Raw genomic sequence first — 20,385 nt, forward strand, 5'->3', positions numbered from 1 at the left:
CCTCCACTCCCGCATTCTCCAGCTTCCTTCGCAGCAGCACCGGACAAATGCTGTTGAAAGTGCTGGAGAAGTCAAAAAACATTAATCTCACAGTGCTCCCAGGTGTCTCCAGATGTGTCAGCGCCCAGTGCTGGAGGAAAGTCACTGCCTCCTCCACCCCAATGTTCGGCCTGTGGGCAAACTGTAGGGGGTCTATACAGTGCCCACCACAGTGCGAAGGTGCCTCAGGATGATCGTTTCCTAGGACTTCATTAGATGTGTGGTCAGGGGAACAGCGCCTGTAGCGGTTCGGCTCCTTGGCGTGAGGAGTCTTGGAAACCTGAACCACGCAGGAGATCTTCCACAGGACAGGGACCTTTTCCAGACAGAGGCTCAGGTTGAAGATGTACATGATCCCATCTGGTCCTGCAGCTTTCCTCTGTATTAGCTGCCTCAGTTCTTTCCTCACCTTATCCAATGTGAGGGAGAGGAATGAGTTAGGGGAAGGCAGATGAGGAGGAGGACAGCAAGGAGTGGGGGGTTGGAGGTGTGGGGACAAAGGGATGTGGAGATGACGATAGTGGGGGGTGTAGTGAAGGTAGCCGCTGGCCTGGAGAAGTGTGAAGAGAAAGGGGGGAGTACTATGGTTGGGCTGGAGGTAGATGAGTGGTGGGAAGGTAAAGGAGGGGCTGGTTGGGTGATGGTGTCCGCTGGGCTGTAGATGTGTGACGAGAGGGGAGGAAGGGATGGTCTTCAGGCCTCTCCACACGTCTCAAGTATTTTTTTTGCTCCAACTGCTCCTCCAGCTTCTTCTTGTAGTCGTTCTTGGCCCTCCTGATGGCGTACTTGAGTTCATGCTGCACTCTTTTCTGCTGAAGAGACTAAATCTTGCACAATTGGAACTTAATTTAATTAATTTGGATTGGTTGGCCAAATTAGTTTAATCTCCTACACCTGAATGTATGTGTAATGTGTGTGCCTGAGCGTGACCTTGTGTTTGTGTAGTTAGGGGAACACATAGCAACATGGCATAATGGATGGAAAGCAGCTGAGTGTAGGCAGTGTGGAGAATTCAGAAGCCTTTTGCTGCACTTTAGTCTTGCCAACCATGTGGATTAGACTTAAGTAGAGCCTGCCTGTTGTTATATACTCTGTGAAGCACCCTGCCTTAAAGAAAAAAGGCTTGTGGAAAGGTTGACTTCTGTAAAATCAAGCTAATTTCTGAAATCACGCTGTGCCTTTCTGTTTACAAGAGATGCAGCAGCCAAACTCAATCACTTCTCTTCTCATTTAGTTCAATTGCTTATAAGAAATTGTCTTTACAAAGCCAAGACGGCAGAAACCTCTAAAATTACAAGTGGATAAAAAAAGAGTAACGTGATAAAAAAATAAACACATTTGTGTCATGTGACATTTACAATACACAGTCAGCAGAGACTTCCAACGTAAACCAATCGTAAAGCACAAAGAAGAATATCCCTTTGATCCATCTTTGAGATGAGAAATAATCCCAACATATATGCTTTGTTGACAGAGAATCTAATTTACAGTGTGAAATCGGTCTGTGCAGTGAAAATGATCCAGTTTACCTCATGCTTATGTTCCATGTGCCTTTACAATGTAATACAGCGCAAAACGCACAATAATAGAAGGGCTGAAACAAGATAAAGCTGATAATTGTGCAACTTAAGAATAGTTTGAAATAAAATTTACTCAGAGGATGGCTCATAATCAACAAAAGTGGGAAAAAAAGGTCCTCTTGTTTCTTTTTCTACATTTTGTCACTACTCCAGTAAAAACCTATGCTTTGTCCTACAGTTTCTCAAAGTGTTATATAACTCCTACCTGAATCAAGCAAGCTTCCACCCACTCACTTTCAGCCATGCAAAGAAGCCCTATGGGACTTCAGCTCTCATTAGCTCAGGGCAGCGTGAACCATGCAGGAAAAACTGCATCAGCGAAGTCTGTATACAGTATGTTTGAAAAATGTCATGTTGACGACATTTTTTTTGTGTCACAGTTTTTGTCGACGAAGGTTTTTTTTTATTTTTTTATTTTTTAGGGAACATAACATTTTAAAACAATGTTAACATTTTATTAAAACTCAACTATAATTTTGTCACATGGAACAAAATCTAATCACAACTGTGTATAAATGTTATATAATCTGGTCCTATGCATTGATCACATCATCTGTGTGTATTTACAAACATTAATGCCATCCTAAATGTGGTTGATCAATGACAATTGAGTCTTTAACAAAATGCATAAACCCTTATGCTGTATGATTTAGTTCATCTAATCTGTGACAGATTAGATAAACTATGATAAAAATCTTAGTTGACTAAAACTACACTATAACTAAAATAGTCCTGATGACAAAATTTGGACTAAAACTAAGACTAAGACTATGATTAAAACTACATCAAAATTTGCTGTCACAAAATTAAAAGAGATTATGTCCAATTATTTCTTTTTTTTTTAAGATGATTCGATCTTGGTTCTTATTATTCATTACCTCACTGTTTATAGTTCAAATTAAAATAACTTAATCCCAAAAAATCATTTAATCAACTAAAAAAAAAGTTTAACTGTTACCTACAGCATTTTATCTGAATTGTATTCCATGATATCTATATAATGTGCTCTTCAACTATCGCACTACTTTACATGATTTATTTAGAGTTTGCAAATAGTCGTAAAAAATTTACTTTCCAGATTACTAAAATATGTATGTTTCTAAAATTACAATATAATAAAAGAGCATGATTTATTACAACATGACTAACAGATTACAGGCCTGCATTTCATGTGCTGCAAACAGAAAAAAATGTGCATGTACTGCTTTTCTGTACAGGGTCATAGTGTTCTGCTGCTGTGCCTGTTTGAGGAAGGCAAAGGGGGAAAACACCATGAAAAACCAAGACAATTCCTTTTACTTCAGTTGTAAATTTAGAGACTCCAACTAGAAAACATCATGTTTTGACTGGGAAAACCCACAAAAGCAGAGAATGAACATAAAATAAAAAATTAAGTTCACATACTTTTACATTAGTAAGATCAAGAGCAAACAAAATACTGATAAGGTCATATTTCTGATGAATTTTGTTCCAGCTGTTTTTTTTTTTTTTTTTTTTTTTTCAAAGTTTACCAGATGTTCAGTAGTGATTGCAGTTGCTTCATCATATACCCGTTGGTTCACAGCCGGAAAGTTGTTATAAATATTACAGAGCAACCTTACTGCTTGAGGACATGCTGCAGTGACAGGAACACTCAAGTTAAGTGCAATCGTAGATCTATTGAGAAGACTCTCCATGAACCTTGTGGATGTATTTATAGCAGACAACGTCAGCACTGGTTTCAGGTGGAGAAGATCTGGTCCTAGTTAAGAATCAAACATGGGGGACCCATAGCTTGTGCTGGGATTATTGCTGAATAATCTATCTGACATCTCTGTGAGACTGAGCTACGGGATTGCATTTGGACTCTCAATTCTTCTGTGCATCAGCCAAATACCAAATCTGATGATCACACCAGCCTTTTTTAGTTACCTTTGCTTCGTGCACAGCCCTTAGAATCATCCACACATTTGAAATTGATGGTTTGAAAATTCCAAAAGCCAGAATACCACAAATAATACACAGAAATAAATCTTTATGATTTCAGTAGAGATGTGGAACATGGTTCATGTTTTGTACTTGTTATCTTCACTGGCTTGAGAGAATAGTTAAGATGCATCCTCATTTCAGGCAGCAGCCTAATGGTATTAAGAGTTAAAGTTCAACTGTTTTGCCCTGCACTTATCCCTGTACTAGGTTTTATGAACGTTTTTTTAAATGATGGAAACAAGACATTTAATGATAGTTTCTGTTTTAAAAAATACATCTCATTCAAATTAGATAAAGTAAAAATAAAAAAAAAAAAAAGGCAGTCTGAGAAACATTGGCCTTTGTTTGACTATATTCACAGGAAACCAGAAAATTCCATCTTCTTCAGTTAAGATTGTGTGTTGTTTTTATTAAAAAAAATGAATAATTGAAACATTTCAAAAATCTATCTACATATTTTAGAAATTTCAGGCAACCCCACATGGTGTCCCGACCCCAAGGTTGAAAAACTCTATCTAAAATTTAGTGGCTCATTAATACATTTATTTCTATAGTTTTTTATAATATCCGGTCATATCACTCCTAAGGTGGGGCCAAGACTGACAATTTATTTGTTCATTTTCCACTTTCTCTCTCTCTTTCAGTGTTTCTCAAATAGGGGTACGCAATGGCACTACATTGTCTGTCTGTCTGTCTGTCTTTCTTTCTTTCTTTTAGTTTTTCTGTATTATATGTCCGAGTAGTTTAACTCGAGTGAAGCCGCTGTTGCTCAGACGGATTAAAAACATCATTGGTTCCGAACTCAGCCCTTCCTCTCACCCCTTTAAGCCATCTCTGCCTTTGTCCTTTCCTCTGTGGAGCCAAATACAGACACCAGCCACAGGTGGTCTCCTCACTTTATTGCTACTGACATAAGTGTCTTGCCTTAAGAGCTTAAGCAGACTATTAAAAATTCATTAGGACAATGAAACAAGAGTCGATAGAGAAAAAAAAATAGGACAAACAAACAACGAAATGTAACCTTGCTGTGACTCCATTTTGCTCTGACCTGTCATCTGTTTCTTGCTGGCAGCGTGTGTGTGTGTGTGTGTGTGTGTGTGTGTGTGTGTGTGTGTGTGTGTGTGTGTGTGTGTGTGTGTGTGTGTGTGTGTGTGTGTGTGTGTGTGTGTGTGTGTGTGTGTGTGTGTGTGTGTGTGTGTGTGCGTGTGTGCCTGTGTGTGTGTGTGCGTGTGTGTGCGTGTGTGTGTGTGCGTGCGGTTTTATTATAGTTTCACTATAGTTTAGCTTGTAAAATATGTTCTGTTGTTATATTTTCAGACTTTCATATATTCAAACTTCCATATATATATATATATATATATATATATATATATATACACAGTATATATATGTTTATTAAAGTCAGACTTTCATAAACATATATATTTAATGTCCTAAATGGCTTGCTATATTTTATATATATATATATATATATATAAAATATAACAAATACATTACTGTCTTATTTTGTGCATCTGTATTAAAGCAGATTTGTTTGATTGTTTTTCTGCTCTTCAGCTCTAGCATCCATGAGAAGATCCCCATCCCTACGTCTCCATTTAAATAACTCTGACTAGCAAATAACCGTCTCCCCAGGAAATTATTTCACTAGCAAATCAGAATCCTCATCTATTCCTACTCATAAAATCCTGCTTTTACATGTTACAAAATGACATGTTACCATATACATTTTTTTAAAAAGCTCTGAAGCTCTGAACTCCTGCTTTACTTTTTTCGGATTTCCATATATGTGTGACAAACCCATGTGAGGCCTATACATTACAGTGTGCGCTTTGCAATCATTATATGGCATCAGCCTCAGGTTAAAAACGAGGAACAAAGGCTCATCCCATTGTGTCTAAACGAAAAGACAAGCTGATTTAACGTACAATGTGTGCGTAGCTGTGTTGAAATCCACTTTGAAAATTATACTAATGAATTTCAAGTGAGGTCCTCCAAACAGTCTACAATAATCCTTGGGCTGAATGGGACTAAAAGGTTTGACCACTGAAAGTTTAATTAACTCAGAACCACACAAGCATAATAATTCATCATATTACAACACAATGTAAGGTATTTTTAACCAAATTTTGCAACACAATAAAATTCATTTATTTTGCGCTGTTCCACTTCTTCACCAATAACAACCCAGAGAAAACTGTACTTTGTTGTAAATTTCTATTGGATAAACCACATCAGAAATGAACTTGATATATGCAAACATCCTAGTATTTTTATGATCTTTGTGTCTTCCCATTGACACTGTTCTGTCAGCACTGTTGGTAATAGTCTTCATCAGGGTGATTGTACGATGCAAAGTCTGTCCACAGGAAACTCACACGCAACCATTAAACTGCTATTTAGCTCACTGGGTTTCCACTTCCTCTCCTCCATCTCTCAGCTATTTTCACATTAGTTGGACTTTTTATTAAATCTTTTTTTTACAACCTGAAATGAAACCCATCTGATTCCACTCATACAGTCTGGTTACACACAGACATGGAAGAGAAATAATTTTAAAATAATGAAGACTATTTATTGTATGACTTTGGTTAAGAAGCCAAGTTGAATCCAGTCAGGGGTGGACTGGGACCAAAATTCAGCCCTAGCCTTTGCGTTATCCATTGCACCATGTAGAAGCTGTTATTAAGTCAGTGAAGCTCAACATGTGGCTTTTTATGTTTTAATTTGAATTATTATTACCCCAGAAATCATAAACAGGGTAAACTGTACTCCCTTTTTACCTTTTTTCAGACTTTAGCTACCTTTTGCCAATAAATATCCTTTTTTTCCTATTTTTTGTCCCTTTTTGTAAGTTTGTATTGACACTTTTTTTCAAACAGAATAGGATGGAAGGATTGTTCTCCGAGTGTCTCAAGCTAGTTTAGCCGTGAACCGTTGATCAGTCCGTCCGAGTGTTCCAGACTAGTTGAGCCGCGAGCCATTGACCAGGAACCACCAGCTCCAGCATCAAGACACCTGAAACAGAAAAGAGAGCCCTCGGAGGGCGAGGAGAAGGCACAGACTGCAGCAAAACATGAAACACTATGATACACTCGTTCCTAGTGGTTAGGTTAATATTAAACATCTTGCGGCATCCTCCGTGCTCTGAAATGCTACCACTACAAATGAGGTTTCGTCCTGTACTGGTCTCATGTATTGATATATGGGGTGGACATCAGTGTAAATGGTGTGAAGCAGTGTAAGCAGTATGATGGGTTATGCAACGACGGACAGAAGTGGGGGGTTGTCTACAACCCGGCACAACTGTGTCTGACTGGACATAATCCCATTGCAGCCCATTAGATCTATGTGTAGATGGTAGCTCGTGTTTGAATATAATGTTAGTGTTCTACTATATAATCTTAGTTTTTAGTTCCTATTTTTAGGTTTAGGGCTTTGTTTTTAGTGGTTAGGTTAACACTATTATACGGTATGCCCGGACGATAGGGCACGACAGGTCTTTAAGATACACAGGAGCTTGATCATGTGGAGCTTTGTATGCTAACAGGAGGATTTTAAACTCTATTCTAGATTTTACAGGAAGACAATGAAGGGAAGCCAATACTGGAGAAATATGCTCTCTTCTGTTAGTACCTGTTAGTATTCCAGCAGTAACAGAGTAATGCCATCCAGAGACATTATTTGCTCTGATAATTTCTCTCTTAAGTGTTTTGGACCAAATAAAATCACTTTGGTTTTATCCTGGTGAAGATGGAGAAAGTTACAGCTCATCCAGGATGTGATGTCTTTAAGACAAACCTGGAGTTTTAATAACTGATGAGTTTCGTCTGATTTCATTGAGAGATAAAGCTGTGTATCATCCGCATAGCAATGGAAATATATGTTATGTTCTCTGATTATGTTGCCTAGTGGAAGCATATATTATGTAAAGAGTATTGGTCCCAAAACTGAACCTTGTGGAACTTCATAACGCTGGCATGTACTGAGGAGAGATTATTAACATGAACAAAGTGGATTCTGTCTGATAGGTAGGATTTAAACCAACCCAGTGCTGTTTCTCGAATCCCAAAAACACTTTCCAGTCTCTGCAGCAGTAGATGATGAGTCTCTGTATTGAAGGCTGTACTGAGATCTAAGAGCACCAGAACTGAGACCAACTGTCTCTCTGATGCTAAGAGGAGATCATTGGTTACTTTTACTACTTTTATTCACTTTTTGTCCTTCCTTTAATTTTCTTTGGCAACTTTTCATCCCTATAAGCTAACTTTTTCCCAGTAAATACCACTTGTTTCATTTTTGTTGCACATTTTGGCCCTTTTTCACTATTGTTTGCCACAATTTGCCCATTTAAGCTAACCCTTTGCCATTACATACCGACTACTTTATTTGCCCATTTTTGGCCTTTCTTAACTGCCTTTGGCCCATTTTAGTAACTTTTCACTTTTTTTCTTGCCATTTTGGCCACCTGTTAACATATCTGTCCCCACTCACTAGGTTAAAAAAAAAGCACTAAAAAACAACCAAAGCGGACCGGACCGGCCCATTTTGGGTGGTCGACGGCCCACCGGGACAATGCCCCAAAGACATTTTTTCTAGAAATAGTTTTTGATCATGTTTGAACTCAGATAGAAAAAATGTTTTATTGCATTTTAGTTAGATTTACAAATTGAAAGTATAGAAATACAGTTGTTTAAGATTGTGTGTTGTTTTAATTTAAAAAATAAATAATACATTTTAAAAAAAAAAATTGCAGAAATTTCAGGCAACTGCATTTAAACTCCAGATGACTCCACACAGGGTCCCACCCCAAGGTTGAAAAACACTGCTTTAGTGCCTCCTGGATAGATTTATTTCTGTAGTTTTTAATTTCTGGTCATATCACGCCTGGGGTGGGACCAAGACTGACACTTTGTTGTAGTTGTTTGTTTTTGCGTACCCCCATTTGACTGGTCCTGTGGAGGTCTGTGAGTCCTTCCAGGGATATGTGATGAATGCAATTGGAACAGTTATTGTAATAAAATACATATAATCTTATAAAACATTAATGTTTGTTTGCAGCCTTGAACCAAACAAGCTATGGCCTGGCCTGTAGGTTAGCTGTACAACCTGGGTCATCAAATCTATCTATCTATCTATCTATATATATATATATATATATATATATATATATATATATTTAGATTTTGGGTAAACTGAGTGACTTACAAGCAAATACAAATGTGCCTGTAGGTCAGATTTGAAGGCGATCAAATAAAATTCCAATGCACCCAATTTACATAAAAATAAATAAAAATTACACAGCATGTGATATTTGAAACATTTAAATTTGCTGATATGGACCTTCTTACTTTTTGGTTCAACAAATTTTACATTATTTGATGTAAAACAACAATGAACCTAAGGTATGGTTTTGTTGATAAATTAAATCTGATCCACATCACTACACACAAACACATTTCAGTGTTTATTTGTTTTCCTTTCATATTGATGTATGTACTGTATATAGAAAGGATGTTGTTGTAAAAGTGTACAATCCAGGATCCCATCCAATACAAAGGCAAGCTGACAGAAGATCTGACAAATACATGAAACCCTAAAAAATGTGTTTGGCGCGATATGAAGATAATCATAACCCTGTCCATGTACTCTGTGTTTAGTTTTCCATTCATTTAGTCGATGTTTAATGACTCCCATATAGAACAGTTAAGGTGCTTTTTCTGAAGAATGAAGCAGAATACTATACATAGCTACAGTAGATATGCAAGAAAAATGCAACAAATCTGTGGCATCACAATTACGACCAAACAACAATGAGTCACTAAACAACAATCACAATTGCAACAGCACAACTAAAACAAAGCTTGTATTTTAAACCTTAATTTCATTAACTTAATATAAAAAAGGAATTAAAAAAAAACTTTATTTTACGCGGCCAACTCACTGTTTTTTTTTTTTTTTTTTTAGTACCTGTTTCTCCTTGGGGGGGATCACAAATCAGACTCATAACCTTGTAGCTGAAATACAGTTTCCAACTGCTGCTACACTGAGCTACACTTCAAGCACCCAACCAAGCATTGCTTTTTCATGTAATAGCCAAACAATCAGTATTAAATAATATTGTATAACTGTGAGGTTGAAGTTATCCATATACAGTGCCTGAGAATGAAAATAGACAAAAGGACAAAATAGGAGGATAGCTATGAACAAGATGGTGGAAGGACATGAGGACAATTCTTTCATTATCTACAGTGGGTGTTAGCAAAACCTGAATGTCAAAGAGGTCATATTGTCACTGGCATTCATTTATTTATTTGTTTGTCTGTTAGCAGGATTACATTAAATCTATTTGATGATTTTTGACAAAATGTTACCAAAGATAGAGTTTACGCCATGATAGATTATATTACATTTTGCAGGGCGTTCAAATTAAAATACTGATTCTGTTTCAACAATCTCTCATCATTGGTGATTTAATTAATAAGTAGATTGAAACAGTATTTAGTGCCTCATGAATAGATTTTTATTTCTATAGTTTTTATAATTTGTGGTCTTCTCCCTCCTGATGTGGGACCAAGACTGACCCTTGTTTTTGTTTTTTTTTACAGTTTTTGTTCAAATCAAGGTCATTTCTATCATCGTCTTGTTTGTTTTTGGTGTCATTTTGTTGTTGTTTGTCAGTTCTTTTTTATTATTCAGTATAATTTGCTCTTTTTTAGTGTGTTTTTGTTGTCGTTTTTGTGTGTTGTTGGTATCATTCAAAATTATTCTATCTCGGTGTGTGTGTTTTTGGTGCCGTTTAGTTGTTTCTTATGTCGTTTTGTATGTTTCTCTGTTATTTTTGTGTATTTTGTAGTGATCTTGTGTATTTTTCTCTCATTTAGTTTCTCTGTTTTGTGTGTTACTGGCATAATGGTAAGTATTTTTTCTCTCTTAGTGCTTGTGTTTTTGGTGTTGTTTTGTTTATTTTGTTGTTGTTTGGTTTTTTTTATTATTGAGTATTTTTTTGTTATTTTGTGTGATTTTGTTGTTCTTTTGTGAGTTGCAGGTAATATTTAGTGTGATTATCGTTTTTAACTAAAAATAAACATGATAAAAACTAAATATTTTTAATTCTTTTATTTGTTTATTTTCCTCTCTCAAGTACCCACTTGTAGTGCCATTGCGCACCCCTAGGGGTACACGTACCCCCATTTGAGAAACGCTATTTTAAAGTGTGAAGGATCATGGTTCCATGATGAGGTGCACAGATCCAGATAACTGCCTAAATCTGGCAAAGAGGATATTTGGGTCTTTGCAGAGGTTTGTGCTTTTTTCATTTAAGGCATCTTCATTGTTATGTTGGAATATTTGAACAGACATTACAGATGAACAATTGTTTGGATAGTTTACAATGTAGCCTGCTCGGATCTTTGTGATTTTAATTATACGATTGATGGTTAATTGTAAATAAAGCTTGTTGTTTACTTGTAGCTCTGAGATTTGGTTTCAAAAATACATATATTTTCTGTCTTTTAGGGTCACTTCTAACTTTGTTTTGCGTCTATTTGCGTTGTTGTCATTTCCTTGAAAATACGTTTCCTCCAGAGAATTCCTGTGGAACATGGAATAATCTCCACAGTAGGTTGGTGCTTTGAAGCCTCAGGTATTTTTTCTGATTTAAAACATTGAATCAGGTCAGGCTGTGCAGAGCAAACTAAGCTAAGCAGGAAACAATCATGGTTTGGTTTGTTTGACATTAAAACAGCCACTTCAGATGGAACCAATATATCCACTTCATTAAAAAAAAAAAAAAGCCAATTTCATCAATAAATAATTCATTCCATGTTGGTTGTTCCTGCCCAATATACCTCTGTGCATGAACTGTCTGAGATGGATAAAGAGAGGAATACCTGAGCTTTGTTATCTTTTCTGACAACCTAATGTCTTAGAAATCAATTGATTGAAGGTGTTAAACAAATACAAAGTACATATAACACTCAAGTTGAGCTTTAACCAAACATGAAAAGCATTGACAGACCTTATGTAATTTTGTCTGCTAATGGCGCACATTGTCTGACAGATTCATCAATTGACAAGTTAAAGCTTTCACCTAAAAAATAAATAAATTCATTCAGGAGCGACATATTCCCGCACATAAACCTTTTTTTTTTTCTTCTAAAAAACCATTGTGTAATTAAGTAAATACATTGTTCATCTTAGACAAAGATAAATATATTGTTGGTTTTCTTCCGAAATGATAAAGTAATGTAACACAATTATAACAACATCAAATATGTGACCATGCTTGAATCCATTAAGGGTAAAAGTTGAGTCTGCGTTTGATGTTTGGGGAACTCATTGAGCTCCACATGATTTGTCACTGTTCTTTAGAGACTGTTCCCGCTGGAAGAGCAGCGTTACCCCCTTCCTGAAACGGTGATCCCTGACACTATAGATGATGACATTACAACAGCTATTCCCAGTCAGGATCCAGAAGGCAATAAAGGAGAAGTTACACCAGGTGTATCCCACTACATTTCCCAATACAAACACTGCGATGGGAGAGAAGGAGGCTGTGAAAGCGAATGTCAGGATACCGATAGTCTTTGCAGCCTTAATATCAGAAAAGGAGGGCCTATGTGAACATCCTCCTCCTCCTCCTCCTCCTCCTCCTCCTCCTCCTCCATCACTCAGACTTCCCTCTGACAGGAGTTTCCGTTTTCTGGAATATTTCTGAATGCTGGTAAAAGACCCAATGTTAACAGCCAACGTGCCACCAAGCAAAGTGAAGTCGAATATAGGAAATAAAAGCAAAATGTTAGCGTCTGTTGGCAGCTGATTGCCAAACAGTAATGGGGTATAGTTGCACATGCGACTACACTCATTGTATTCCAACGTGAAGTTACTGCTGAATATGAGCGGAGTCAGAGCCAGCAGGAAGCTGGCGCCCCAGGACAGGAGAATCAGAGACAGAGTCCGCCTACGGGTCACCAGAGCATCCTTGTGCAAAGGCCATAGAATGGCTATGCTGCGCTCCAGAGTCATGAGGAAGATGGTACTGATGGAGACAAACGTGCACCCAGCAAATACGGGACCAATCAGCATGCAGGGCTGCCAGGGGTTGACTGGAACACCACGGGTGGATGCAGAGAATGAAGAACTTCCCTGGTACCAAGAGGGTGGACTGCTGGTCACCATCAGAGAGATTTCTGTGTAGACGGAGAAGGGAACGACAAGGACACCAACCATCACGTCTGCGATAGCCAGAGAGACTGTCATAGAGATGAGACGAGGAAGACAGTTCAGAATCTCTCAGTTCTCTAGAGTCTTCATTTAAATAGCGGAATTTTAAGATCAAGTTCATTTGTACAAGACTATATGTGTGGTAGATAAGTGACAACATTTACCTTTCAAGTAGCCCTGTGGTGTCCTTGACTGCCTCGTTTGCACAAAGACCGTCAGTGTGACCACATTTCCGAAGACGATGGCGAATGCCAGGCAGACCATGAACACCACAGCCAGGGTACGATTGAGGAACCCGCAGCAGCAGAGGGAACAGAGAGGTGCCTGGCCAGGGCCAAGTCCAGTCTGTGTGGCCGGTGTCAGGTTGAATGAATAACCGGTGGTAACCAGCAGAGCCGACAGACTGCCAGGGGCCGAGGCGTTGGGATGCAGAGCACTCATGGCCCAGGCTGGGGGGAATTTAGAGCTTGAGATGAAGTGGTGAGAGGGTTGCTCCACGATCCATGTTTAGCACTTGTATGGTAGCCTAAAAACAAACATTGGTGAATTATTCAGCGATGATGCAACTTAAAGTTTTGTAAAAAGCATTATACAGTTCCTATAAATCATGTACATTACATGTTATTCAGATGCTTCAGGTGATGAATTCCGATCAGAATGAATTTTTTCACAACTCATAATACATCAGTCTATCTATCTATCTATCTATCTATCTATCTATCTATCTATCTATCTATAAAGCAAGGAATCTCTGTCTGTGTGTCTGTCTGTGGCTCAAATATCTCTGCGGTTCAGGGACAGACAGAGCTGAGAATTTCAACATGGCTGCTGCTTGGTTCAAGGGTGTGCAACGTCGGGTTTGTTTGGATTGCAATGATACCGTTAATAAATTATTTCTTAAATGCAGCATTGCAGAACAGCTCAATGTTAAGAATGTGTTGATGATGTCACAGGTTATCTTGAATACAAGTTCCTTTGCTGATGATGATGTCATAGATTCTCTATGAGCCCCCAAGCTCGGATAAAGGATGAGGGTTGGACGTTTTAGCTAGCAATTCCACCCCAATTCCACCCCAACTCCACCCCAACTCCACCCCACATAACAGTCTTTTATTTTAATTGACGCTATACAAATAAAGATCGACTGATTAGTGAAGTTATTTTGAGATGTAATGGCCACTTTCAATGACAAAATAAAAAAAAAATAAAAACAAGAATCAACAGAAGAAAGTTTATTGTAGTTCTAACTCTCTCTCTCTCTCTCTCTCTCTCTCTCTCTCTCTCTCTCTCTCTCTCTCTCTATCTCTCTCTCTCTCTCTCTATCTCTCTCTCTCTCTCTGTCTCTCTCTCAGCAAATTGCAGATGTATACTAGCCTATATTACAGTGCTAAATATATACATACTTCCTACTGGCACTGCACTAGTAATTTTCAAAAGCAACAATAATTAAATTTCGGAAAACAGAAAACTTTTGTTTTGTGGCACTGTCTATATGATTTTTATATGTAAATATTAACCCTAGCAGCCCTGTAAACAATAGAATAAAAGATGAATGGATATGTAACATTTAGAGTGCTTCAACAGTAGAATGGATCACTTTATCCAGTTTAGATCTGGGCAGTATTACAATGTTTCCATGTAGGTTTGTTTTATGCGTTCATACTGAAACAACAGTATCCTGATTATCGACATCATAACTGTGTTTCAGGATATTATGTTATTTTTTATTTTTATTTTTTGACTAAATACAGTATTTATCTGCTTACTTCAAAGCAACTAAAAGTCACTTTAAATAATTTGCACCAAACGATGGACAAATATGTCCCAAAAATCTACAGACGTAATATTTGAGTGTTTTTACATATTCATTTAAAAGGTTTTTTTTTTTCCCACCGACTTGGTTTTGCCCTTTCTTTATTTTTACTGCACAGCAAAACTCTGTAACAAATGTTTCTCCCAGATGAGGGCTAAAGCTGATGATAAGAAAGGACATTTTCAGAAGAATAAAACCAAAGCTCCCTCAGGAGGCTTTCACTGTGGAAACACCGTCATTGCAACATAAATGCTTTGAGCCTTTGAACACTTGTTGATAATCAGTATTAAAGAAAGAAAAGCACTAAGTGGCACATTTTGTGAGCAACATATTGTTTGCAGTTTAATAAAGATGATGAAACTGGCAAGACCTCAAACCTAATTTGTTCTGAAAACATGTTCTCTCACCATTGATCACTTTGAACCTTTATGTCGATCTAAATTCAGAGTCAGTTGTTAGCAGATGCAAACCATCTTGAACATACACAGTAATCCCTGGAGAGATACCTGACTTTCATGCATTATTTAATACAATCTGTTGCTTTATTTTGAGGTAGCTTTTGTCTTTTCGTAAAGGTTTTCATTCTGTACTATTCCAACCTGTACGACAGTGTTATGGCAATTTTTATATTCATCATAATATCGTCAAATGTGTGTTCATGTGTGCATTTTGAACAGCTGAGTCATGTTAGATTAAACAGTACAGATCGTATTGTACTCAGTGCAACACAGAGTCTCTGCTGAAGGCCATACACACGCACACACACACTATCAAGGATAGATAAGAGTGGCGCCCAATCTTCCTCATAATATACACGTCTTCATCATCCTCAAATGTTTCCACTGTTGGGCATCTGACTCCCTCCTTCTCCTCACCTCAGGGTGGAACTTTTTCTGTTATCTGTATAAAAGCTTAAGCTGTGAAACTGTTAGTTAGAGTGGGTCTTGCCTTTTTGCTCTGCCACGAGCCTTTTGCCTTTCATTCTTTCAAGGATGGAAGCTTCTTTTTTACTCCTTTTTTATTTAATTTTATAATAAACCTTTTTTATAAAATCATCAATGCCTCGCCTGGACTCCATCACTCAACCAGAGCAATAAATCATGTCTCCAAATGAGGTCAACCGCAAATTTGCCATGACAACAGGCAATAAGCCTGGAAAAAAACCTAGTTGTAACATGATCTACATCAGTGTTTCTCAAATGGGGGTATGCAACGGTACTACAGAGGGTACTTGCTGAGACAGAATGTAACATTAACAAATGAAAGTATTTTTTTAAAAAATGGGGTTTTATAATGTTTATTTTTAATTAAAATGATAGTCATGACGAAAGCGATCTTGCTTAGAACATTAACTGAAAATACAAGTGTTAGTCTTGGTTCCACACCAGGCGGGACATGACCAGAAATTATAAAAACTATGTCATAAAATTATTCAGGAGGCACTAAATACAAAATGAAATGAAAATGTTCCATAGTGTTTTTTTCATAATATTCTGCGCAAAATGAATAATCCGACAAAGGGGTATGGATTCAGAAAAGTTTGAGAACCACTGAGCGCTTTGTTTAATTAACAATTCGTGTTTTGATGTGTTGGTGTTAGTTATGCATATAGGTGGAAGAATAAGTTTCTTAGCTCGTCTAATAATGCTTGTTTTAGTCTTGTTTAGATTTTTTTTTTCTGTTTTACTATGTGTTCTTGGAAAGAGACGTAAAGCTGTGACTAGTAGAGTGTTTTCCGACTCAGGGAACAAGGCCAAGAACACCCTGGACTAGTAGCTGGGCCCTAGCAGAGCAAACACAGACAGATGGACGATCACAAACACAACAGCCAGACCTTTAATGCCACATCAGTGAGTAAACATCAGGATCACAATGATCATGAAACCATTGCATAATTATTATTAATCTAGAAGTATAGCTCCCGAAAACTGAATTGTGATAAAAAATGCATATAACAAATTATATGTAGAAGGAGGCCAAGGCTGTCACTATACATTTTCTGTAGGTTTGATATTCTCCAGTGAACACTAATGGTTGCTTACGCACTCTATTCATCAGAGCTCTTTAAAGGTGCTAATTATCACTATACAAGTCGCCTGCTATACCTTATGTATATCATGTAATTATATGATCACAATGTTTCTTACTGTGACCTCAGTGACATCTGTGTCCTACACACTTTTCAGGGAAAGTTTTCCTTGAGATTTAAATTGAATCACTCTATTTTCTCATTGTCTGTGGTCGTCAAGCTCATCATATGGCTGCCATGGTTTGTGTAAAATAGGCAAATATCAAGGTTGAAGGATCAACACTCAATTTGTCCTTCTCTTGCTGCATAGAGCACGTCTTTTATTGTGTTCTGTGTGTAAATGAGTGAATGTGGTGAATAGCAGCATGAATGAGACAGGAGTACACAATGTAGTTGAGAAACCTATAGGTGAAATTAGTTTTGTTATGTAGTAAATCTGTAAGTTAGTTTAGAGGATTTCATCCATGAAGTAAGGTGAATTTGAAAATGAGAATTAAATTGTTGGATTTACAGCCTTTGTTAATGAAAATATGTTGAAGTCGAATTATTTATGCAGGTTGGCCACAGTCTGGTTATTATATTTTTGTCAAACCAAGAAGATTTTTTTTATATTTCTTCAATATCAATTGAGTTTCATAATTGAGTTTTTAAAAAAAATAAATATTATTATTAGATATTTTTTAGCTTTTAGATATTGTAATCCCCTATGGTTCCTTTAAGGATTCTTGAGCTCATATTTATCTGTGCTGAGTGTGATTCCCCCCATGGACTACAACAACACTGATAAAAATGTTACCAACCACAAGAAAATATGTATAAACGCTTAATAGGCATGACTTTAATTGGCCTTGCAGTTAGACCTGGTGGTGAAACTAAAATATCTTATTTTGATACGAGTGACTATTAGGCTCTATTAGGTTCTTTATTTCTCTTTAAAAAAAAAAAAAAAAACATTGAGTGATGATGGCAGGCGGAAATCATTCTTGTGGCAAAGCCTTAGGCAAAGTGAGACAAGCAGCTGGCTCAGCTGGATACACAGCACAAACATGCACACACAGCTGGGACAGATGTCAGATAGAAGCTGAGTATACACAGATCTGTGCAATCAGTAGCTAATGGAAAGGGATTGAGAGATTTATAAGAACATGGCAAAGCTTCTCACATCTTATGGAAGCCCGTTTACGCCAATAAAAAATAAAAAATCACTATGGCAAATCATAATTATGATTTAATAAAGTCATAATTATAGAAAGAAAGTCATAATTATGAGTTAGTAAAGTCATCAAATTATGAGGAAGACAGTTATTATTATGAGATAAAAAGTCATAATTATGAAAAAGAAGGTCAATATTATGAGATAGAATTTTACTAAGATCTAAATAAACAGCCAAAATGTGTGTTTTGAATAAATTATTATTCAAAGTGTAATTAAGAATGGTAACAGTCAGTGTCGGTAGACTGCTGCAAATGCTCAGTTTGTATCTCATAATTATGACTTTGCAAACTCATAATTATGACCTTCTAACTCATAATTATGACTTGACTTTGTGATTTAGATTTTTTTTAGTGGCGGAAACAGGCTTCTTCCATGCACATGTTGGTGACGCATGAAAAAAAAATATGAACAAATGATTTTAAAATAAATTGTTAACTATTTCTTGATAACTTTGAAACTCCTATTTTACTAACAACAATATGTATTTTTTTAAAATTTCCTGGAATTCAAATATGCTTGAATCATGGGGCTCAAAGCCACCAAGACATTCACTACTATATGGTGAATCTTAAAACTCTAAATAAAAACAATAAACATTTGGTGAGTAAAACAATATGGGTTCTGGCTACTTTCCATTGGAATGATTAAATGTGAATAATGGTAGTAGTGATGGCCTAAAAACCCTGCACACCAACAAAAACAGCCTCCCAGACCCAGAGAGAGGAGGTATGGAAAACAAATGAATAAAAAATTAATAATGCAACTATGCATTCTTATGGCCTTTTGATAAAAATAATAACATTGTTCCAAATCTTTTGACATCAAATATAATAGTACATTTAATAAACATGCTGTATGGCTGCGTGAATAAATTAAAACATCTTGTTTGGGTTAAAAAAAAGTCTCATCTAACCTTATGTTCTCTTAGCATATAATAAACTTACAGTATTCATAAGGAGCTTTTCTTTTCTTTCTTTTTTTAACTTTTATTTTATAACCATGGAATAATCTTAAGAATAAATTGCATCTACTGTATATCCTCTCTACAAAGTTTGTTTGTTGAGATGAAGGTGAGACTACAGGCACAACCTAACCTCACTGGAAAAAACAACAAATGTCAAGATAAGCAGGCGTATATTAACACTAAAGGCATTCCAGGGTGTTTGTCGTACAGTTTTCCAACAAACACAGAATGACAGGCGGCGATTTGAGGAGAAACCGTGGTGTTGCTCTGCTCCTGTGAGATTGCCTTTTGGTCATTATTGCACAAGTGATGACCAGCTCTGAGATCCTGGACAAGCCCCCACAGTACTCCCACATATGTCTAAAACTGTCCCTCAGGGACATGACCCTGTCAAAGAAAGTCCACCGCATGCATGAACCTCCAGCACACTGGTCTTAAAACACCAATCAGCTGTATGCAACTGACTCACTTGGCCAGATAATGACATTAGAGCTTTAGTTGATCCAAGGAAGATTCTGAGACCATATCATATCAGTTGTAAATTGAATCTTTGGGCTTTCACACTCATTTTCTCATTTTGAGAACTTGTTTTGTTTAATTCTTTTTCTACATGTGCAGAATGATGCTTCAAGGCAGGTCTGCAATACTTCAATTCATCTACACAACACAATAAGCACAATATGCACAACTATAACATCACATCTCACTCTCACTATAAAGCAGTTAACTATTCCCCACCCTTTCCATTTCCTACCCTGACTCCCTCTTCCCTGTTCCCTTCTCCCTCACCCAGGTGTAACACTGCCCTCTCTTTTTATATTCTCCCTATAATAAAGTGTTTCTTATCCTTCCTTAGGGAGGGCTGGTGATGGTCATAATTATGAGATAAAAATAAATTCATTTATTTCATTGCAGTAAAAAAAAAAAAAAAACATGCATGCTGTCTTTAAAAGGCCACTTCTTGTAGTGTTGACCTTTAACAGCATGTGCAGACAAAGTAAAAAAAAAAATTAAAAAAAAAATGCAATTAATCTTTGAGGCTTGAGACTGTTTTCCAGGGTTGTGAACATGAGTAATGTGCAATTTCAAACCCCTACATATTAATCATATCACTTATTTGTTTTGTTAATAGTTGAACTTTTAATTTGTTTGGAATTATTATTATTATTATTAATAATAATAATAATAATAATAATAATAATAATAATAATAATAATAATAATAATAATAATAATAATAATAATAATAATAATAATAACTAGTGGTAGCAATCAAAAATAATGTTTGCAAAATAACCACAATCTCATTCATCTGTGCATCTTTTTTACCCACTTATCTTGATCTGGGTCACATGGCCACATGCACACAGTGATAAAGATTCATCCCATTGATACAATCTAACATTCACATCTATTCCGTTCCCTGTCTTTGTGTTTGATCTTGTTCAAATAGCACTCAGCTAACATTAGTCACATCCACCTTTCTTCATTTACTTAAAAGCAGCACTAGCATGGCTGATCATTCACTGAGCAGAATCTAGCATTAAGTCCC

The 20,385-nt window shown here is 36.7% G+C and overlaps 2 protein-coding genes across 2 annotated transcripts in view; one reads left to right on the forward strand and one right to left on the reverse strand.

Moving 5' to 3' along the window:
- Positions 1-11,924: 11,924 nt before the first annotated feature.
- Positions 11,925-13,253, reverse strand: LOC114480135 (beta-2 adrenergic receptor). The gene is made up of 2 exons (XM_028473998.1): positions 12,977-13,253; positions 11,925-12,841 (listed from the first exon to the last, which is right to left on the reverse strand). The coding sequence occupies exons 1-2, from the start codon at positions 13,251-13,253 to the stop codon at positions 11,925-11,927; spliced, it is 1,194 nt and encodes a 397-aa protein (XP_028329799.1).
- A 5,890-nt stretch (positions 13,254-19,143) lies between these two features.
- hp (haptoglobin) overlaps positions 19,144-20,385 on the forward strand; it is an 18,514-nt gene continuing 17,272 nt past the window's right edge. The window contains exon 1 of the mRNA XM_028474011.1: positions 19,144-19,265. Within this exon, the coding sequence (XP_028329812.1) occupies positions 19,144-19,265 (122 nt within the window). The remainder of the gene's footprint in view (positions 19,266-20,385) is intronic.

Source organism: Gouania willdenowi, chromosome 3 (assembly GCF_900634775.1).
Source record: "Gouania willdenowi chromosome 3, fGouWil2.1, whole genome shotgun sequence".
Classification (NCBI taxonomy): domain Eukaryota; kingdom Metazoa; phylum Chordata; class Actinopteri; order Blenniiformes; family Gobiesocidae; genus Gouania; species Gouania willdenowi.

Coding starts and splice junctions, on each gene's coding strand:
- LOC114480135 (XM_028473998.1), bottom strand. CDS start 13,253: ATGAGTGCTCTGCATCCCAACGCCTCGGCCCCTGGCAGTCTGTCGGCT. Junction 12,842..12,976: donor ACCACAGGGCTACTTGAAAG/GTAAATGTTGTC, acceptor TCTCTATGACAG/TCTCTCTGGCTATCGCAGAC.